Source organism: Physella acuta, unplaced genomic scaffold, assembly GCF_028476545.2.
Source record: "Physella acuta isolate Inbredline_101_S28 unplaced genomic scaffold, ASM2847654v3 ptg000560l, whole genome shotgun sequence".
In the NCBI taxonomy this organism is placed as follows: domain Eukaryota; kingdom Metazoa; phylum Mollusca; class Gastropoda; family Physidae; genus Physella; species Physella acuta.
In genome coordinates, this window is record NW_026732079.1 from 699,367 (window position 1) to 722,538 (window position 23,172).

General features: G+C 33.2%; 1 protein-coding gene across 4 annotated transcripts in view; it reads right to left on the reverse strand.

The window, feature by feature from the left end:
* LOC131946420 (CD109 antigen) overlaps positions 1-23,172 on the reverse strand; it is a 45,150-nt gene that overhangs the window by 3,539 nt on the left and 18,439 nt on the right. For 2 of the 4 annotated variants that reach the window (XM_059307169.1, XM_059307168.1), the window contains exons 12-31: positions 22,733-22,910; positions 21,887-22,140; positions 20,218-20,280; positions 19,591-19,794; positions 18,759-18,908; positions 12,852-12,968; positions 11,950-12,001; positions 10,884-11,025; positions 10,184-10,301; positions 9,128-9,241; positions 7,765-7,878; positions 7,055-7,189; positions 5,093-5,228; positions 4,072-4,248; positions 3,103-3,190; positions 2,722-2,899; positions 2,370-2,462; positions 1,743-1,905; positions 1,104-1,312; positions 516-695 (exon numbers count right to left, since the gene is read on the reverse strand). In XM_059307169.1, the coding sequence (XP_059163152.1) occupies positions 516-695; positions 1,104-1,312; positions 1,743-1,905; positions 2,370-2,462; positions 2,722-2,899; positions 3,103-3,190; positions 4,072-4,248; positions 5,093-5,228; positions 7,055-7,189; positions 7,765-7,878; positions 9,128-9,241; positions 10,184-10,301; positions 10,884-11,025; positions 11,950-12,001; positions 12,852-12,968; positions 18,759-18,908; positions 19,591-19,794; positions 20,218-20,280; positions 21,887-22,140; positions 22,733-22,910 (2,865 nt within the window). Of the gene's footprint in view, positions 1-59; positions 99-515; positions 696-1,103; positions 1,313-1,742; positions 1,906-2,369; positions 2,463-2,721; positions 2,900-3,102; positions 3,191-4,071; positions 4,249-5,092; positions 5,229-7,054; positions 7,190-7,764; positions 7,879-9,127; positions 9,242-10,183; positions 10,302-10,883; positions 11,026-11,328; positions 11,468-11,949; positions 12,002-12,851; positions 12,969-18,758; positions 18,909-19,590; positions 19,795-20,217; positions 20,281-21,886; positions 22,141-22,732; positions 22,911-23,172 lie in introns of those variants that run through there. The other 2 variants (XM_059307171.1, XM_059307170.1) reach the window with 2 other exon arrangements.

Sequence of the window (23,172 nt, forward strand, 5' to 3'; positions counted from 1 at the left end):
GCGCGTCATTCTAAAACAATTATGTACAACTTAAATTGATTTTGGCGCGTCATTCTAAAACAATAATGTACAACTTAAATTGATTTTGGCGCGTCATTCTAAAACAATTATGTACAACTTAAATTGATTTTGGCGCATCATTCTAAAATAATTATGTACAACTTAAATTGATTTTGGGGCTTCATTCTAAAACAATTATTTACAACTTAAATCGATTTCGCCGCTCGTTCTAAAACAATTATGTACAACTTAAATTGAATTTGGCACTTCATTCTTTTAAAAAATTATGTGCAACTTAAATACAGCCCAAATCTTTACAATAACACTACTCCATAACCCAAAGTTTAACTTTATTTTATTATAACACTACTCCACAATCCAATTTTAACTGTACTTTATGATATAAAAATTAAGCCTACTCAACATAATATAATATTCAATTAAAATCAAATTGATTATTAATAACACTTTCAACACTAAACAACATCACAAAATCAAAATGAAATGACACTCACCATATAGTTTATGTTAACACTTTGCAGCAACATTTCATTGTTTTTGTTCACTTCAAGTACCTCACTCTGTAGCTGACCTGCCCCATTAGTGTAACTTATTGTTATTGTCATGGGAATATCCTCCCCTGTGTACAACACACTGCCGATACTTGACAAAGCTTGAAGGCCAGTAACTGTGTCCTGTGTAGTATAAATAGTTTTAAGAAAATTTAACACCAAGTTGTGTTAATATCATCATTAAGATAAAACACAACTTCATTTAATATGGCAAAATCCCCCATTTCTCACCTGCGTTGAAACAAATCCCACATTTCTTACCTGCATCGAAACAAATCCCCCATTTCACACCTGCGCTGAAACAAATCCCCCATTTCTCACATGTATTGAAACAAGTCCCCCATTTCTCACCTGTGTTGAAACAAATCCCCCATTTCTCACATGTATTGAAACAAGTCCCCCATTTCTCACCTGCGCTGAAACAAATCCCCCATTTCTCACATGTATTGAAACAAGTCCCCCATTTCTCACCTGCGCTGAAACAAATCCCCCATTTCTCACCTGTGTTGAAACAAATCCCCCATTTCTCACCTGTGTTGAAACAAATCCCCCATTGGGACCTTTTTTACTTGTCATCCACCTCACAATGGGGATTCCTTCAGTTGCACCAATGCCACGAATTGCATAAGTCAGAAGGGCATAAGCCGTTGCTTCAATGCTAATAGAGTCAGCAGACGCAGACCAGAAATATACATTGTCTGGTTGCTTAACTTCTGCCCTCTTCCAATATTTTAGACCATCTGAATTAAAAAAAAAAAACAGGTATGAAGTTAAGTTGGAAAAAAAAAAATTCTTGTATAATAAACCTAAAGTTTTAAAGTGTTGGTTAAGATTTTTAGTGGGTCTAATTTCTATTCCATTTTTTTACATGAAAATTTTTTAAACTTTCAAGAATTATTTAAAATAGGCCTAGTCACTTCCATACAAGGAATTGGACCGTGAATTTGTTTTTAAATTTTCAGTTCCCTACTTTATATTGTAATTGTAACATGCATTGATGTTACTTTAGGATCTGTACTTGAGTTTCATTTTTCCACAACTATAGAATGGATCTTGTACTAAATCTCACAATACCTGACCCTACCTTACCAAATGTTTACATAAATAGTATTAGATTACAATTAAGCATTTAAGTGCAATACTGCAGCAATGGAAAAAGCCTTATCTAACCTCCTGAGATGGCAATAGCCTGCATTTTATCAAAACTTTTTTGCTTGCTGGGACTGTCCACAAGATGGAATGTGTAGGCCAAGAGACAGATGGTGTAAGGATCTGTGACAGTGTCCAGTTGATTGGTTAAAAATGTCACAGCATTTCCAATGCCTGATTCTATCTGTAAGTAATTTTTTAAAAATTGAACACTGGAGCTGGAATTTTAATGGTTTTGTACAGTTACAGAAAAACATGTTATGATGTTGAGCAGCAGTAAAAGAAACATTTTCTGGGCCAAAAGTCTCAAGTATGGTCAATACTTATACTTAATCCATGAGTCCACCCAGTTCCATGGGTACCTGACTTTTATATATAATTTTACAAGTGTTACCCCCCCCCCCCCCCCACTCCCCTGGAAAAAAAGTCTACTAGAAACACTGCCTTGGGAAAGTAAAGGTGACTGGGAATATTGCTGACTGACAAACTGACAACACTCTCCTTCAGATTCTGAGGTCGCAGAAACAGATAAATTCTGCTTCATGGATTGCGAAGCCTTAAAGTGTACTTGTTTTTTTTTTTTAATTTTACACTTATACAAATGAGCCTTTTAAGTCACAGATGAGGAGTTGAAGCTGAAATAATTACCTTTGTTTTGTCTACTACATCCAAAACCTTACTGGCTTCAAACAAGGCAATAACACAATAAGCAGTCAGAGATTCCCCCTCAGCAGAACCTCCCTGTTAGAAGATATTAGAAAAATATAAACTTAGGTGTCATAGCTGAAAGGAGCTGAAATAAAAAATGACTTTGAAATAGAAAATCATGCTATATGTATTTTATATAGTGGTAAATTTCGTTATTAAAATATTAATATCGCTATATCAATTATTAAAATTCTAAAAAATTAACAGAACTTTACCGGTTGTAATTGTGAATGAGATTAAAAGTAAGTTTATTGTTTATAATAAAAAAATGGTATCAAATTTGTTAGAGCACCTGCATTTCTTTGTGGAAGACTTTTCCATATTCTGTAAAACTTCCATTTTTATTTTGTTGTGTCAGCATCCATTGAGCAGATCTGTTGACTATGTCTTTGTCAATGCTAATGATATTGCCATATTCCAGATTTAGGCTATAAGCTTGAGAGAAGCTCCTCAATACAAATGCTGTTAGCCTGAATCAAATAACATAAAGTAGACCATTTAAAAAAGTTACACAGAAATGAGTTTTTTAGATTGAATTTCTAAAGAGTTTTAACAGATAGTTGTAAGTAAGTTTGTAGCACTACTTTAAAAAAAAATGTGATTAAAAAAAGCATATAATGGAATGAAAAGTAAAAAATATGATTATGCTTTATAGTAAAAATAATCCACTTACCAAGTGCTAGGCGGGTTTCCACCACTGCTCCCAAAGGTACTGAAGCCTCCAGTACTTCCATGCTCATACATAATTTCTTTCTGATAGCCTGCACATTTGTAATCAATTAAAAGAGATCAGTTCATTATTCTTAGGCTTCCTTTTGAAATCTATACTTATTTTCCTTAACACCATGGAAAAGGAGGTATCATAATATGACAGAACTGATGTATCAAAAGTTATTTATTTAAAAAAATGTTAAGTAACCTACATTCACTTTTGAACTTGAAGTAGAGTTCACCTGTTTCAGTGATCTCAGCATATGAAAGGATAGTGTGTTCAGCACTATTCCTCAGCTGCCATTACTTTCCTATGTGGGCCAGGTACCCATTAAAGTTGGGTGGATTCAATCAATGTTTCTTTCAGATTTTTTCCTCTTCCAGAAGGAGGGGGAGACACTTGAAACTTGGGGGGGGGGGGGGCCTGATTAAATAGGGGTGGACACTAGCAAAAGTATGTATGTTCTTTATAAGAGAAGTACTGGACTCAGTATTGAGATCCAAATTGGGATAGCAGTCAATTGCTTTATCATTTGACCATGCCATCACTTTTATATAGAGTAATATAGACCTTTACAAGTTTGTTACAACTGTTTCATCAGTGAACTTTTAAGTTTTTCAATGCCCTAATTTTTTTTTAAATTCATAAGCAAGCATTTAAAAGAGAAACATACTTTTTTCAAGCAATAAAATGCCATAGTAAGGCAAATGTTTTACAACCATATTTAAATGCCAATGTAGTCTTAATATCAAGAAAAGTTTAAGGCAACATTTGTCATCAAACAATTAATATATGAATATAGAACATTGTTTCATGAAGTGAAGTAAGGAATAAAAATGTTCTACTTCAATATTTTTTTCACAGATGTATCCAACTTTATTTTAAGAGTAAATTATTAAATGTACCTCATTAATGTGTTTAGTTTCTTACCAGCAAGCATGAAATCTGTTGCCCGTTTTAAAAATTCATCAGTAATTCTGTTTATTTTGTAGTAAAACTGCAACAGGTAAATATTTGGTGCAAAGTTTAACATGTTCTGTTCACCACAGCCATAAGGCATTTTTAGGAGATTGCCTACATCAGATGCAAGTGATCCTAAGAAATTGCCTGAGGATAAAAATATTATTAAAAAATGTTTTAAAGTTGAAGATTAAGGTTTAAAAAATATAAAGGGTCGGTGTTGTCGAGTTAGTAAAGTTCATATTTGGTAAACCGAAGAGTCTCAAGTTAGAACACCCAAGCAGATGAGGCTTGATAGCTAGGGACAGCAACTCTTCTAGGAAAGACAAATCTAAAATTAAAGGCTGCCTTGTTCTTGGATTAGACAACGGCTATGGAAGCAAACCCAAAAAGAAAAAAAAGGCTGAAATCTGAGTCAATGGCACATAAGTTGACACGTAATAATTAACAATGTGTTAGGGTGAATCCCTTCCAACATTAAAAATTAAGAATAAAAAAGAAGAAGAAAGATTTTAAGTTTGTAAATTCTAGTATAATTTTTTTAGTGTCAGAAACAATTGGTCATACTTTATCCTCTCATATTGACAAAACCCCTGAGTCTGCATCAGACTTTCAAAAGAGACACTTTTGGCTGGAAAACTTAAAATCTTTCTTCAAATTAATACATTCAATATATGCAGGTAATATTTGAAACAAGTCTTTATCAATGATTACGACACTTGTTAAAATCTATGTCTACTTTAAAGTGAATTACTTAAAACATTTTTGGCGATTGGAAAACTTAAAATCTTTCTACAAATTAATACATTCTCTAACATCACATAATTTTTAAAACAAGCCTATATCAATGGTAATAGCTTGGTTAAAATATATATCTAATTTAAAGTAAATTATTTAAAACATTTAATGACCATGGAAATTAAAATACATATTAATTAAAGAGAATGGTAATTTGTAGCAGCAAACTTTAAAGAATATAGGATCTGCTTACCGGCAAGGTTTACTGTAATTCTCTGTGAATCCGTGACAGAAGATGTAGGATATGCAATAGGAAAATTCATGTCCCATGAACCTTTTGAGAGGTCAACAAGGTGAGAATAGCTTGTTGACCTAGGGACACCTTCAGGCTGGGGATTAATAGAAAAGTATTCAGTCAAGCATTACATCCTTTTTCTACATATTTTTCAGTGATTTTTCAGATTTTACATATAGAACAATTATTTTTATATTGCATATTATATAGACTATCATTTTCTTATTATATAAAGTACTAGCCGTCCCGGCCAGGCCCTGCTCTGGCTTCTGTGAAAAACCTTTCTGTTAAAGACCATTACCTGTGTGTTTAGTAATCATCATAAACCCGGCATTGCCCACCCAAACCACAACCAACCAAAAACAACAAAACGCAAACATAACGCTAACACAATTACAAATGCAAACGAAAACAAAAACCTAACAACAAACCCAACCACAAACACCAATACCAACAAAAAAAAACAACGAAAAAGCAAACGAAAACAAACCAAATCCAAACGCAAAACCAACCAAAAACACAAATACAAACCCAAAAAAAAAAAAACACAAACAAAAACGAAAAAAGAAAGAACAAAAACGAACCAAATCAAAACGCAACCACTAACGCAAACCCACCTAAACACAAAGAAAACACTAACGCGAACATAAACGCCCGGGGCGGAATCACCTGTTTTAGCTTAATGAACGACTATAGTACCCCAACTTATTCACAGTCTTTTGCACTCACTTAAACGAACGCGCCTGTTTCAATTCAATAAACAATTTTAATACTCCAAGCTTATCCGTAAAATACCTACAACATTTGCACTTGATCAATCCCCGCTAATTATGTAATTATTTTTTTTCCCAACACCAAAACAAAGTAATTAAAAAGTAAATTATTTTCACGGAATGCAATGGTTTTATAAAGGGAAGTAATTGTGTTTTTCCTAATTTATCAAAGGGAAGTAAGTGCTATAGGACTAAATAAAGACATAATTAGAATTTTTGTAAAAGATGATATTTTTTTTAAAACTTGTGTTTAATGAACATGCCGACAATTATTACTATAATTTGAAAAATGAAAATTATTTCCCAACACTTTCAATAGTAATTTTTTAGCTCATAAATTTAGACAAATGCGCACGATAATTTTCTAACACTTAAATTCGTACAATTCCAACGACATACAAATGCATTACATACAGAACTGAGCTTTATATATTAGATACAAATGCTTGTAGGTAATACTGAATAAACTTAAGGTAATATTTTGGTAATACCATTATGTTAAGGCATATTCTGCTATAAATTTTGTGCAGTTGATATTTTAAAACTGGCTTTATTTTTTTTTACTTCAATTTATATTCTTGCAATGCCTTTATATAAGTTTATAAAATATTGTTGCAATTTCCTAAATTAACATTGTTGCAATATCTTTACTCAAGTTAATATTGGTGTAGTAAAGTTTATATTGTTGAAAAACTTTTACTAAATATTGATGTACTATCTTTACTCAAGTTAGTATTGTTGCAATATCTGTATCCAAGTTAATAATATTGCAACACCTTTATTGAATATTGTTGCAATAACTTTATATTGTTGCATTACCTTTATTTAATATTCTTGCAATACCTTTATTAAATGTTGTTGAAATATCTTTATTAAATATTGGTGAAATATCTTTATTGTTGCAATATGTTTATTTGATATTGTTGCAATACCTTTATTTAATATTGTTGCAATACCTTTATTTAATATTGTTGCAATACCTTTATTTAATATTGTTGCAATACCTTTATCTAATATTGTTGCAATAACTTTATTTATATTGTTGCGATACCTTAATCTAATATTGTTGCAATACTTTTATCAAATACTGTTGCAATACTTTTATCTAATATTGTTGCAATATCTTTATTTAATATTGTTGCAATACCTTTACAGTGAGATTAAGCTCCACTGCATCACTTAGACCATCAATGTTAGTTAGAGCACTAAATTTGAGAGGGACTTCCCCAATGACCAGTGGTGTTAAACAATATTTCATGGATGCTGCATCATTCTGTGACAGCTAAAAGGAAAAAAAACAAAAGGAATTTTTTTTTTATCTATGTTATGTGATAATAACAGCATGTTGTAATAAAAAAGGAAATACATGACGCAAATTTGTTTGGAAGAGCTTAGGATTTAAGTTAGATTTAAGTTATTTGCAATAGCAATTAGCATTATGAGTAATGGGATTGCTCATATAGTAGGCCCTTAGCCTAAGAAAACTGTGCAAAAAAGGTTGGCATATTTCAGTCTGAAAGTTGAGCAATACACTTCATATATCAGAAAAAAAGGCTGGCCACTCATATACTAGAAAATAGAGATATGAGACACTCACATATCCCATGAATAGTATTAGTTGATGCTATAACAGAGACAAGACTCACATATCCCATGAATAGGATTAGTTGATGCTCTAATAGAGACAAGACTCACATATACTAGAAAATAGAGATATGGGACACTCACATATCCCATGAATAGGATTAGTTGATGCTTTAATAGAGACAACACTCACATATCCTATAAATAGAGACAAGACTCACATAGCCCATAAAGTAGGAGTAGTTGATACTCTAATAGAGACTAGAAACTCACATATCCCATAAAGTAGGAGTAGTTGATGCTCTGTTTTGACAGAATGATTTGGTCACCATCCCGTGTCACATGGATGTTGCTGAAGCTGTTGCTCTTTTCTAATGTCAGCAGAACCTGAAACCAACAATGACATTTAAATGTCACAGGATCTGCACCCAACAATGACATTTATATCTCACAGGACATGCAACCAAAATTGACATTTAATGTCAGTAAAACCTCAACCAACATTGCCATTGAAATGTCAACAAAATCTACAAATAAAATTTCTTTAAAATGTCAGCAGAACATAATGTCAGTAATAACTATAAAGTTTAAGATCCATCTATGGCCTATACAATCCTAACGTTGGTTGTGTTTTAAACAGGACACAAAATAAAACAGTATAAAATTGAAATACTCTACATCAGCTGTAAAATATGTTCAGAAGGTAGATTTTTAAGTATATCATAGTGGCTGTCAGAGTAATTGTAAAATTTTACTCTTTATTTTTAGGGATATATAGTTGCTTGTACAATACAGTGTCTTATTAAGATTGAGTTTATGCTAGATATGCTCTCAGGGTATAAAACCACTTTACAAAATCTATAGCAACTAAATGGACCTTCCATCCAAAGCTCACCATTTTGTGAATTTGGGATTAGATTATCTAAATCAAATTATTTTATAAAATATTGTTTGTTAGCGGATTATTAGAAACAATGGCAGAATCTTAGACTGGGTTTTAAAAAGTGTGTAAGCAACAGAATCAGATGTCAACTGAATCATCTGATCATTTTTTTACATTTAAAATTTTACATAAATAACAATAAAGAAATAAAAAATTAGCTAACAGTTCTATATCACTTCCCCCCAAAAAATTAAACCAACTGCTAACCCTTTCATGTTATATAATACAAGCATGATCATTCATAGTTTGGTTTACCAACTGCTAGGAAACAAAGTATTAAAAGTTTTAATTAAAATTTTACTTCTAGGGAACATAAAGTATTACAAGTTTTAATTAAAATTTTACTTCTAGGGAACATAAAGTATTAAAAGTTTTAATTAAAATTTTACTTCTAGGGAACATAAAGTATTAAAAGTTTTAATTTAAATTTTACTGCTAGGTAACATAAAGTATTAAAAGTTTTAATTAAAATTTTACTTCTAGGGAACATAAAGTATTAAAAGTTTTAATTAAAAATTTACTTCTAGGGAACATAAAGTATTAAAAGTTTTAATTTAAATTTTACTTCTAGGGAACATAAAGTATTAAAAGTTTTAATTTAAATTTTACTGCTAGGTAACATAAAGTATTAAAATGTTTAATTAAAATTTACTTTAATCTTCATAAAACAGATAACACTTTAGTAGTGGTTACCGGAGTTTCTCCAGGGGCGTAACAAAACACAGTCACTGTGATACAGATGTCCTCATTCCTAACTATAGACACAGGCAAGTCAACACTGATAAACATATTGCGGAAAGTTGTCAGCTGAAAAAAATAGTTGACATGAGTGTAATCAATATAGTACACGCTAACATTTGTTTTTTAGTAACAGAAACATGAACATCTGTGGGATTTAGCCTTCCTGTAAAGCTTCATAAATTATTGGGGTTAAATATAGGCCAATAAAAAGTTAACACAATTTTTTTGCAAGCTCTAAATTTTTATGTTGCATAGAAAATGTTCTTTAACCCGCAGATATAATCTACGCTTAAATATTTAGTTGCGTTAAGCAAGTGCTTGAAAAACTGAAGCCAACAGGGATGTCTTGGGAGATGTCAAAATTAATAGCCGAGGATAGGAAGAAATGGAAGGAAATGGTGGAGGCCCTATGCTCCATAAGGAGCAAAGAGGACTAAGTCAAAAGTCAAGCAAGTGCTTGGATTAAACAATATTTAAAACATTGTTTTCTTCCTGGCCAGACAGTCCATGGGACTAACAAAATGCAATTCATTTGTTTTTGTGATGTTAGAATATAAATGAATAATGTGGTCAGAATTATGCCTAGCTGATGTTGAGCAACACAAATGTAACAATAATTTGGTTTTATAATTAGGTAGGTTTTTTTTTTAAATTTGATCAAAATATGTGTAAATTTGAATCTTTATATTTAGGATACTCTTCATGCCTTCAGTGGGATGGAGGGTCTTGAGTTCAGATCTCAGAGTGGACTTCAGACTGTAGAACACAGTCTACACCCAGCTATGATGGATACCTGACTTGTTTTAGGAAAAGTAAAGATGACTGGGCATAGTGCTGACCATACTGTCCCTTTATATGCTGAGGTAAGAAACATATGGACTCTACTTCATCTGCCATATGGATCAATTGTTCTGGAAAGGGAGCTTTACTTACTTACATTACATGCCTTGTTAGACACTGATAAGGAAACATTAAAAATGTCTTTACGATGATGAACATTTTGGTTACCTTTGCAGAAGAGTTGGCCACAGAGAGGCCATATTGTTCATGAGTGCTGAACACTGTTGCCACCCAGGATGTGATTGTGTCTGGTGATTTTAAGGACATTTTTACTTGCCCATTTGGCCTGTGAGAAAAATATTATAAAATAATACATTTTCAAATTATTTAATGGATACAGAAATACATAAATTTAAGAAGTGGAGTTTTAACTTGTCGTTTTAAAAAAAAAAATATTTGTAAGAACATCCTAAAAAATATTTGTTTTGAAAAAGTAGTATAGAAAACTGTCACAAAAAATAATGAAGTCAAAGTGATTAAAATATTTTTGTTTTAATTTCTTTTTTAATTAATTTTTTTTTTTTTCATTTCATAGATAGCCTAAAGATAAAATTTACCAGTAACACCTTAAAATATTTAGGATTGGCTACTCAATATATTGTTTACATGATTAGATAAATATAGGCAGCAAGGCTGAATAAAAAGCAGTGATAAACTTTGCTCATGCTTGTAAACATTGAATATACCTTTACAAAATATGCTGGTTAAAGTATTAGTTGGGATATTTTAGTAATCACTTTCACTAATAGAAAAACGATAATATTAGTAATTTTTTTTAATCTAATACTAACCCTTCAAATAAACTGTACTCTATAAGCCATAACCAAAGACAATTATTAAATCTTTCATAATAAAAACTATGACCTACTGTACTGGAGCAGAATCCCACAACCAAGTCTCTGGAAAAAATTTTCTTACGACGGCAGCTGGCTGGAAGTTATCATTTGACTCAGGTGCATCTGCATTAGGAGCTCCACCAGCCTTATCCATCATTGAGTAGTATCTGTCATCTATGAGCCAATCAAAATATGGTGCATAACTTCTCCATAAACAAAGATAAATTTACCTCAAATTTTTTCTCCATGTAGTTGGTCACAGTGTGGCTACAAATCTCAGGGCAATAAATAGAACTTTTTTTTCAAAAGCTTTTTAGATACACACATGCTTCATTCACCAATTAGTAGAAACAAAAAATTAAAACCCATAGTACCAATCACCAACATAAAAATACCCAAATCCCCATTCAAATATGCAAGAACCCATCCACCAGGTTTCAGAGCCTTAAAATTAGGCCGACACTATAAATAACCTACGATGCAATAAGGGAATCCCAAATCCAGTTTTCTGGGAAAAATTTTCTAACATTTTTAGCAGGCTGGAAAGATGACTGGGACGCTGTCTTTTCAGGGGCAGGGGCAGCTGCAGCCATATACATAACAGGGAACCGTCCTCCTTATATGTAACACATTTTTAAGTTAAATATTCTTGAATGGATTGTTAATAATTTCTAATCAGTTTGCACCTTGAGTTGTATTTTGCTACATTTTTATACAGACTACATAAATTGATTCATTGCAATTATTTTTGAGAAATTTGCAAATTTATTTGAAGCCTTATAGAAAGTGATTGGGTGAATTATTCAAACTTTTCAATGTACATAGAATTAGATTTATATGCTTTCACATTTTAGGATAAAAATAAAAATTTGTTTTAAAAAACAAAAGAATAACAACATTATTTGAAGATAATTTAAAAAAAACAACTGAACTGCTAGATTTTTTTAAACAGGAGTACTGAAAATAAAATAGAAATGGCCTAGGGCAAATTTATTAAAAAAATGATGCTTGTGATAAACTATAAATTAACTTATATTTCCAAAATGAAGGTTGAAAAGTTGAAAAGTACAGAATTGTCTGTTTAGGAATCGTACTTACCAAATGGTTTCTCATAAACAAGTCCATCAGTAATCATAATAACATTGGCTTCCTACAGAAAATAAAATAAAAAAAATGATGGCAAGCATAATAACATTGGCTTCCTACAGAAAATTAAATTAAAAAATGATGGTAAGCATAATAACATTAGCTTCCTAAAGAAAATAAAATAAAAAATTAAGGTAATCATAATAACATTAGCTTCCTACAGAAAATAAAATTTAAAAAATTAAGGTAAGCATAATAACATTGGCTTCCTACAGAAAATAAAATAAAAAAATGATGGTAATCATAATTGTGAATTAACAATGAATAGACCTACTAAAATGAAACCATACATTGAAAAATCTAGAAACAATATAATAATGTTAGCCATGTGCATTAAATATGATCTGTATGTATTATGGAGCATGTTAAAATACAATTATATATTACATTATATATTATAATAAGCATCGCATGAAGTTCAGAACACATTATATTGTAATATGATTGGAATGAAATATGAAACATTATAAATATATCCGGCTCTATATTATAAAAGACCATTGGATAATAAGGCATCTGAGCACAAGGTTTATGCAGTATGATGAGAGGGGTCAGATGTTGCCCTTGTATCAGACCAACCCCCCCCCCCCCCATACAGCTGATAGGCCCAAGGGACAAGACGTTATACCTATAGGATACAACTTTGATCAGCAGTGTCACAGGAGCTACCAAAAGGAAACCATATTTGGTAATCCTATCACCTACGAGGCTCAATTCCTGTTTGATTTGGGTGTTTTCTCTCCTAGGTTGCTGTCCCTGGTTAACAAGCCTTATCTGCCTGAGGTTTTGAACTGAGAACTTTCAGGTTAGCAACCATGTGCTTACCCGCCCGACCAGTGAAAAGATTAAAATACCTGAAAAACACTGGCAGCATCTGTGCCACTGGAGCGTGATGGCCACCCACACATGAACATGTAGCGCCAGTATCCAAAAAAGTTTCCACCGTCATAACCTGCCATATCCTCTTGTACCTGTAGGAATCAAAGATCAAGGTCGTTTGAAATCAGATTACTATGTCTCATATACACATGATGGTTTTTTAATTCTACGAATCAAAGATCATAGGCAGTTTGAAATATGATTTTCTTGACTTACATACACATAATGGTGTTTTAATTCTAGGAATCAAAGATCAAGGTCGTTTGAAATATGATTACCTTGACTTATATACACATAATGGTGTTTTAATTCTAGAAATCAAAGATCACTGGCCATTTGAAATATGATTTTCTTGACTTATATACACATAATGGTGTTTTATGTCTAGGAATCAAAGATCAAGGCCGTTTGAAATATGATTACCTTGACTTATAAACACATAATGGTGTTTTATGTCTAGGAATCAAAGATCAAGGCCGTTTGTGTAATAGATTGAGTTAATTGTGAGGTCAAGGGAACGCACTCTTCTGTATTAGTTATATTTATAATATTGTTATCTTGAGTGATGTCCCTTGTGTACTTCCTTCCGTCCTCTCTGTGTGTTACCATCGTGATGTAGTTAGACCCAATAAATGTGTTATATACAACCACAGGCTTCTGTCGTCAATCTATTATAATTGGCGACGAAGGATAAACATCTACTAGAAAGAGCACCTACTTACGCAAAAAAGAGGTTTGCTAGAGCTTATTAGCTAATTATTTCTAGAATTATGGCGCTGTATGGCCAAATAAAAGAATTTGATGCGAATGATGAAATCATTCAAGATTACCTAGAGAGGTTAAGCTTTTACCTAGAAGCTAACGACGTGACGATAGAAGCCAAAAAGAGAGCTGTTTTGTTAACAGTCATAGGGCCTCAACAATTTAGGCTACTAAAAGACTTATGCGCACCAGCTAGTCTAACTACCAAGAGCTTTAACGAGCTGAGCAAATTGCTAACAGACCACCATGCGCCTACCCCATCAAAGTTTTTATGTAGAGCTAGATTTGACAGTAGGACTCGTCAACCAAACGAGTCAATATCAGAATATGTTGCTGCTTTACGTCATTTAAGTAGATTCTGTGAATTTGGAGAAACGCTGTCTGACAGATTATGTGAAAAGTTTGTGACAGGTGTAAACAGCCCTGATATTCAAAGAAAGTTGCTGCTCGAGTCAGATCTAAAATTGGAAAAAGCAATACAACTTGCAATGTCATTCCAGCAGTCATCAGATGCGGCGAGATCTTTAGCACCTTCAGAGATCCATGCAGTAAACAGCAGGTTAGTCAATAAACATCAACCCCATCAGAGCATTCCAACTTATGCTAAACACCCTGCTCGTTCAAATCCTAGATCTAAATCTAGTAATAATTATCAAAAATGTCATCGATGCAAAGGTCCCCATGCATCTCATCGGTGCAAGTTCAAGTCTGCAACTTGTTATAAGTGCAGTAAGCAAGGTCACATTGCCAAGGCCTGCTTCGCAAAGTCTTCGTCTGTTGCTAAATCTAGCCAGTCAAGACAGTACCGCAACCAAAGGCAGCACTATGTTAACTCTCACCAAGACTACCTAACCCAACCAATGAACCACTCTACCTGTGAAAATGCTCAAACTGATTCGCAGCCGGATTTCAACCTGTTCTCTGTGAAATCAATAAGTCATGCTCCCATCAATGTACCAGTTTATATAAACGGTAAGAGCATCAGCTTCCAACTTGACACTGGAGCATCACTAACAGTCATCACAAAGAAAGATTTTGACGCTGTCACAGGAGGATCAGTGTCTCTACAGCCGTGTCACAAGTGTCTAACAACATACACTGGTGACAAGGTTCCGGTAATAGGAGAGTGTATGGTTCATGTAAGTTATAATGGTCAAAGTGTTAAACTTCCTCTTCTTGTGGTTGAAGGAAATGGACCGCCATTACTAGGTAGGAACTGGTTAAGTGATCTTAAGTTAAATTGGGAGAGTATTTGTTCATTGAAGAATGTAAAAGAATCTAGTCTTACTTCACTAGATAAAGTTATATCTGAAAATAAATGTGTTTTTGGTAACTCAGGTTTACTAAATGATAGAACAGTGAAGTTAAGCATTAAAGATACAAATCCAAGATACTGCAAAGCTAGAGTTCCACCTTATGCAATGAGGAACAAAATTGAAAATGAGCTAAGTAGATTGGAATCTAATGGCATCATAAAGAAGGTAGACTATTCCGATTGGGCGACACCCATTGTGCCAGTGTTAAAGAAGGATGGTTCTATAAGAATTTGTGGAGATTATAAAACTACACTGAATAAGCAAATAGAGCTAAATAGGTACCCTATACCTAACATTGAGGAAATTTCTTTGAATTTGGCAGGAGGAGACAAATTCACTGAATTAGACTTTAGTCATGCTTACACTCAACTAGAACTGCATCCAGATTCAAAAGTCTATACGACAATAAACACACATAAAGGACTCTACCAATATGAAAGACTATGTTTTGGCATATCATCTAGCCCTGGAATTTTCCAAGCTGTCATGGACAGTATTTTTAAGGATATTCCAAATGTTTGTGTGTACTTTGACAATGTGTACATAACTGGTAAGAATGACACTGAACATCTTAAAACACTTGATAAAGTATTAAAAATTGTTGGTGAAAAAGGTTTAAAGATAAACAAAGATAAATGTCAATTCATGTTGACAGAAATTAGTTTTCTTGGTTATATATTAAGCAAGCAAGGCATCAGACCTCAACCTGAGAAAACAAAAGCCATTAAAGAAGCACCCAAATCTGAAAATACCCAACAACTAAGAGCTTTTTTTGGGCTTGATAAATTACTATGCAAAGTTCATAGGAAATCTGTCTGGTAAACTATCACCACTGTACAAGCTGCTACAGAAAAATGCAACTTGGCACTGGGGTAAACAACAAGAAGCTGCTTTTAATACAGCAAAAGAGGCTTTGTCTTCTGACACCTTACTAACTCACTATGACCCAGGGAAAAGACTTGTATTGACATGTGATGCTTCACCAGATGGTGTAGGAGCAGTCTTGTCCCACATGGATGAGAAGGGTGACAGACCCATTGCTTTTGCCAGTAGATCTTTGAATCAGGCTGAGAAAAATTATTCTCAGTTAGATAGGGAAGGCTTAGGCATCATTTTTGGTGTTAAGAAATTTCATAAGTTTCTGTTTGGTAGGAAGTTCACCATCTTTACAGATCATAAACCATTGCTAGGTTTATTTGGAGAAAACAAAACCCTACCTGAGCATGCCTCACCAAGAATTCAAAGATGGGCTATCACACTAACTGCATACAATTACGAATTGAAATACAAACCTGGATCTGAGAATAGTGCAGATAGTCTTAGTAGATTACCTTTAAAAAACCAGAGCCTGAGCTATGTACCAGAAGATGTATTTGTTCTCTTCACTATCATGGATAACTCCAATATAAATGTGAATGATATTAAGAGAGAAACACAAAAAGATGAGTGCTTAATAAAAGTATATGAGTACTGTAAGAATGGTTGGCCTGAAGAGTCTGTGAATGATGACTTAAAGCCATATAAAATAAGAAAAACAGAGTTAAGTCTAGAAGATGGATGTATACTATGGGGGTCAAGAGTAATTATCCCCAAAATGTTACAAAAAGAAGTTTTAAGAACTTTACATGATACTCATCTTGGTTCTTCCAAAATGAAGAGTCTAGCAAGATCATGGTTCTGGTGGCCACATATGGATGCTGATATTGAAAAATATGTAAAACTTTGTTCAAGCTGTGCACAACATTCAAATCAACCAGCTACAGCACCTTTGCAAAACTGGGACTGGCCAATCGAACCATGGAAACGTATACATATAGATTTCGCAGGACCTTTCATGAACAAAATGTTCTTAATTGTTATTGATTCACATTCTAAATGGTTAGAAGTTAAAATCATGAACACAATCACTGCAAATGATACCATTATAGAACTGAAGGAAATATTTTCAACTCATGGATTACCAGATCAAATTGTTTCAGATAATGGGCCTAGTTTCACAGCTCATGAGTTTAAACTGTTTTGTGTGGCAAATGGTATTGAGCATATAACCACATCCCCCTATCATCCTGCTGGGAATGGTTTGGCTGAAAGAGCGGTAGGCATATTCAAAACCGCTATGGTAAAAATGAATACCGGTAACAAGTTTTCTCTTAGAGAAAGAGTAAACAGGTTCTTAACCAAATACCGCACAACTCCTCATATAACAACAGGTGTTGCACCATGTGAATTGCTATGTGGTAGGAAAATTAAAACTCATCTTGACCTACTACATCCAACTGTTCAAAGGTCTGTTTCCCAACATCAACATACACAAAAAGTAAATCATGACAAATCATCCATTGAAAGAGAATTTGCAGTTAATGATAATGTGTATCTAAGAAATTATGGGAGAAAGGAAAAATGGATACCAGGTCAAATTGTTCAATGTACAGGACCTGTGTCTTATAAAGTAAAAACAAATGATGGACTTATTGTCCGTAGACATGCAGACCAGTTAAAAATAACTTGTGCAGATAATAAGTGTGAATCTATCAATCCCACCAAGTCTGATCAGTTCACACCAACTCAGTTTGTTCCACAACCAAGTTCTGTTGATATGAGTGAACCAAGTTGTCTGGAGTCAGAAAATGTAAATTCTGGAGTTAATGATTTAAATCCTAGACCTCCTGAGATAGAGAATCCAGATGGTCAGAATCTTGAGTCACCAAATCAGAAGCCACTGAGAAGGTCAAGCAGGACAATCAAAGTCCCAAATAAGTTAGACCTATGATTTTAAAGGTCAAAAGGACTTTGACATCATTGTTTTGTATTTTGATTATGTTGTAGCATATTGTGCATTGTTTGTAAGGATGTAATCTACCATAGTGTTCATGTTACAATATAATTGGTGATTTTAGGATACTATCAATTGTTCTATTGAGAGATGTGTTATTGTGTTCTAAGGGTAAAGGGATGTAATAGATTGAGTTAATTGTGAGGTCAAGGGAACGCACTCTTCTGTATTAGTTATATTTATAATATTGTTATCTTGAGTGATGTCCCTTGTGTACTTCCTTCCGTCCTCTCTGTGTGTTACCATCGTGATGTAGTTAGACCCAATAAATGTGTTATATACAACCACAGGCTTCTGTCGTCAATCTATTATAGTTTGAAATATGATTACCTTGACTTATATACACATAATGGTGTTTTATGTCTAGGAATCAAAGATCAAGGCCGTTTGAAATATGATTACCTTGACTTATATACACATAATAGTTTTTAATTCTAGGAATCAATCAAAACAGGTTGTCTAAAATCTGATGGACCTTAAGAACAACAGCTGGACAGGATCGATCTCAACTCCGATTTTGGAATTGTTTTCTCTTGCCTTTTAATACAGTGAAAGATAAATAGTTATCTATATTGACTATATAGTTGGCTCCCAGGACAAGCACTCTTGTCAATTAATTGTGGTACACTTTGATAAATGACAACTCTGGATTATTCATTCATGTAAGAAAACAGAGGTTACTTTAGTAGCTTATGATAAATAATGAAGGTCTATCTATATAAAAGTAATTATTTTTGTATAAACATAATTATCCAAGCCAGTTTTATCTTGTTAATTAGTATCATGAGCATAGACCAAGCATTTGATTGTGCAAAATCACATTTAGCATGCTAAATTTAAAAAAAAATGAATTTATCAGGTTAAGTTTTTTTTTAAATGTTAGTAGCTAAAATCAATGTATTTTTTCTGCTAATCATATATGTAGACCAACACAGATTTGTGTACACAAACATGAGGGTGTAAGAACTTACCCTATCCTGAGTGATGTCATTCCCTGACTTGAGTAGATCCACCTTCAGATCTTTGACATTCAAGTAGACAATAGAGTTGGGTTCACCTTCTACTATCAGGTCAACATCTTCACCTGGCTCCACTTTTTCTTTGCTAAATCTTATGTTCACCTGAATAAACATAGGTAAATTTTACGTTCACCTGAATAAACATAGGTAAATCTTACATTCACCTGAGTATAGAGGTATAGACAGGTAAATCTAACATTCACCTGAATAAACATAGGTAAATCTTACATTCACCTGAGTAAACAAAGGTAAATCTTACGTTCACTTGAATAAACATAGGTAAATCTTACATTTACCTGAATAAACATAGGTAAATTTTACATTCACCTGAATAAACGTAGGTAAATTTTACATTCACCTAAATAAAGATAGTTAATTATACAGTTTAAAAAAATTAAAACAGGCAAATGTATCAGCTATATATAAAATATTTATAATTTTTATTAATATAAATCATTCCCCAACACACATACTCTCATACCCATTCAGTACACAGAAATATGATTCATAACAGTCTGTCTAGAAGTAAAGGAAAATCTTTTCATAATTGTTCAACAGCAGCATCTTAAAGTTATCAATGACCAAGTTCATGCAGAGAGAGAAAGGATGGTGTTGGGTATTTCTAAACTTTGTCTTAAACCCCCTTGTGGGTACTATAGGTTTATTTATAAATAATATGTGTATTTTGTTATAGATTAGAGACAATTTTTCGGGGCTTAAAATTTTTTTGGGTACTGGGTCAAGCCCACTCTGCCTCTGTATTTGTGAGCCTCACAAATCTTACCTTCTTCTGGAACAATCCATCGACACTGAGAGAAATCTCATCCGCCACAAACTCAGAGTTGTCCTTCCTGAGGTAAAACACAATTAGGTTCAACTTTGGTGCCATCTCTTGGGTCACAGTGAACTGAAAGGTTATAACCTTTGACCCATCTGGACTGGCAGAGTCAGCAACCCCAGAGGTCACCAGCTTTCCTTTGGAGTAAACCTATGCAACAAAAAGTACACAAAGTTTCAATATAACGAACTAATTTGATTTCTTTGGGAAAATTAAAAGTTGATCAAATTAACCCAATATGGATTTGTTGTGTTTTGAAATACTAAAAGTTTATTAAATAAACACCATTTGGTTGGAGTCTATGTTTAGTAAGTATTTGATTGAAGGGCTAATTTCTGGCTTAAATTTAGCTAGATTGAGATAAGCTTTGGGACAAGAGTTAAAGTTTTAGGTTTAGGTTATAGTTATAGTTACATAAGACACAGCAAAGACTTTATTAATGTAGTAAAGCTTATCAAACAGAAAAATATGGTTTTATTGGTAAAGATATATTAAAATGAGTTTTTAAAGTTGAATATCTGGAAACTTTTTTTATCTGAAAACAGCTACAATCCTGAATTTGTGAATTCCTACCTGGTAATTTAAATTTTTTATCAACTCAGTTGCCTCTGCAGTTACAGTAATTTGATCTCCAACCTGCAAAATAAAATAAACTTCTCTCTAAACAAAATCTATATATATAATTCTCTTCTGGGATCAGTTAGAAAACAAGCTGCAAGCGCGCCTTTGCAGTCCCCTCTCTTCCTCTCTATCACTATCACTACCACCCCCACCCCACCCCCACATGATCTGGTGAGCGGTGTTCACTCTGTTTACATTTTACAATCATAGAGACGGGTTTGGTGACGGCTATTAGGGGCAGATAATTGAGTTTGAAACGATTTTAAACTTAGAGGAGGTAACTAATAGGAGGCTGCTTTCACGTGGGGGGGCAGGGGGGGTTAGTGTTTTTAAGCAAATATTTTCAATGGCAGCATTGGTACTGTCGAATTCACAAATTATAAATTACTGAAAAGTAGAAAAAAAAAACAACTAAATAGCGGCGTATGATACGCAGCGGGTCGGCTCGTTTAAAATATTTCCTTTGAAAAAATTACTTTTTGATCATTAAACCTAATGAACATAAACTATAATTTAATCTTATACTTTGTTATTGAAATTACAAATGTTCATGTTGCCCCTTCTTTACGCAGTAACATTTATCTTGCAGAGTTATGCTTCTTTGCTAAACTCTCATGTGAAAAGAGTACCATTTCTGAACATGGTGGATAGAGTTGGGGTATACAAATAGAATTATGAAACAGTCAATTAATTTAATTCCACATTTATAACCCAAGCATGGGCTGTGTGGTTGGGTGGTAGTACATGTGACTGCTAACCCAAAGTCTCAAGAATGTTTCTGAGCCCAACCAGCTGTGACAAGTACCTGACTGACAATTCGGGAATGTAAAAGTGGCTGGGCATAGTGCTGAGTACACTTTCCCTTCATATGCTTAGTTCACAAAAAACAGGTGAACTCTACTTCACTTGCCCCAAGTTCTGACAGGTTCATAAAGGTAAATTTATGTCCCTAGTAGACCATCAGCTCATAAACCTTGCAAATTTATAGAAATAATAGCAAGTAGTATTAGAAATTAGTTAAATTTTATGACACTAGTAAAGTAAATATTGACTTTTAGTTACATTTTATGACCCTAGTAAAGTAAAGATTGACTTTTAGTTACAGTTTATGACCCTAGTAAAGTAAATATTGACTTTTAGTTACATTTTATGACCCTAGTAAAGTAAATATTGACTTTTAGTTACATGTTATGACCCTAGTAAAGTAAAGATTGACTTTTAGTTACATTTTATGACCCTAGTAAAGTAAAGATTGACTTTTAGTTACATTTTATGACCCTAGTAAAGTAAAGATTGACTTTTAGTTACATTTTATGACCCTAGTAAAGTAAAGATTGACTTTTAGTTACATTTTATGACCCTAGTAAAGTAAAGATTGACTTTTAGTTACAGTTTATGACCCTAGTAAAGTAAATATTGACTTTTAGTTACATTTTATGACCCTAGTAAAGTAAAGATTGACTTTTAGTTACATTTTATGACCCTAGTAAAGTAAAGATTGACTTTTAGTTACATTTTATGACCCTAGTAAAGTAAATATTGACTTTTAGTTACATTTTATGACACTAGTAAAGATTGACTTTTAGTTACATTTTATGACCCTAGTAAAGTAAATACTGACCTTGGGCTTCCCCGTGGCAACTTGGAGCTGGAGATACGAGTTGGAAGGTGACCCAGCCTTGCTCAAATACCTGTAGCTTTGATCAGTGAACGGTTGCTGGAGCTGAGCTTCGATGTTCACACTGGCAGCCTCTTCAGGGACATTGAAGGTCAAGGTTATCCATCCAGTTTCTGGGAGGGCCCTAAGCGGGTCGCTGAGTGTCAATATTTTTGTTTTGGTCTCAGAGTAATATGGTATGTATGGGCGGCCGACAACTGTAAAGCAAAATATTTTATAAATAGATTATTATGTAGGCGTATATGATAACAGTTTTATTTTTAAACAGCTAATCAGTATTGTTTATATGTTAGGATTTAGTAATTCCTGTCAACAAAGACAAACAAACAGGATTTTAAAAAATTACTTGTTTAATATAAATAAAATACTATCAGTTGATATGGATAAAGACCATGAAAGTAGTTTTATATGTGGAACATGTAAGTAGGTCAAGTACATAGGTTAACATGAATAACAAATGAATAACAGTTTAATATATCTTGCAAGTCGAGCAGTTAAAAAAAGCAGACGTAAAACTGACAGTCAAGTAGTTTAGGTTAAGTTAAACTAATAGGTTAGTAGATCAAATAAAAATAACAGGTGTGTAGATTACATAAAATGAATGGATACAGAAAAACAGGTAAATTAAAAGGTAAGTAAAAAAAAAAGTCTCGAGTTCAACCGTCTGGCAGATAAGGCTCAATCCCTTCCAACACTAAAAATTAAGAACGAAGAAGAAGAAGAAAAGGTAAGTAGATCAGGTAAAACAAACATGTAACAAGAGCAGGTAAAAAACAATGGTCTACTAACATTTGGCAGCAGCATCTGAGGTGGTATTGTCAGGTGATTCTGTGCTGGTCGACCTGTTGTATTTCTCATCCAGTTCTTCCTTGGTCAGCTTGACCTCGTAGGTTACATTAAAAAACACTTTCACCTGTTTGGCCTCCTCAGTGGACAGCAGGGCCCCATCTCGCTTCTTGACCTCCAGCTGCAAACATCCAAATACTATAACACAACAGTCCTGCTATTTAAACTTTTCGTGTTTTTATTTTACCGACTGATCCTTAAGTTAACAATATGTTATGGTCTAGCCATAAATTGGTTATATTTGATTATAAAATAAATAAATATTATGAATAACATCACCCACCACCCTAGACTTATCTAGTAATATAACATACTTTTAGTCTGATTATGTTCATTGACCAAAGTATACTAACATTATAGATATACTCATGAGCTTGGAAATA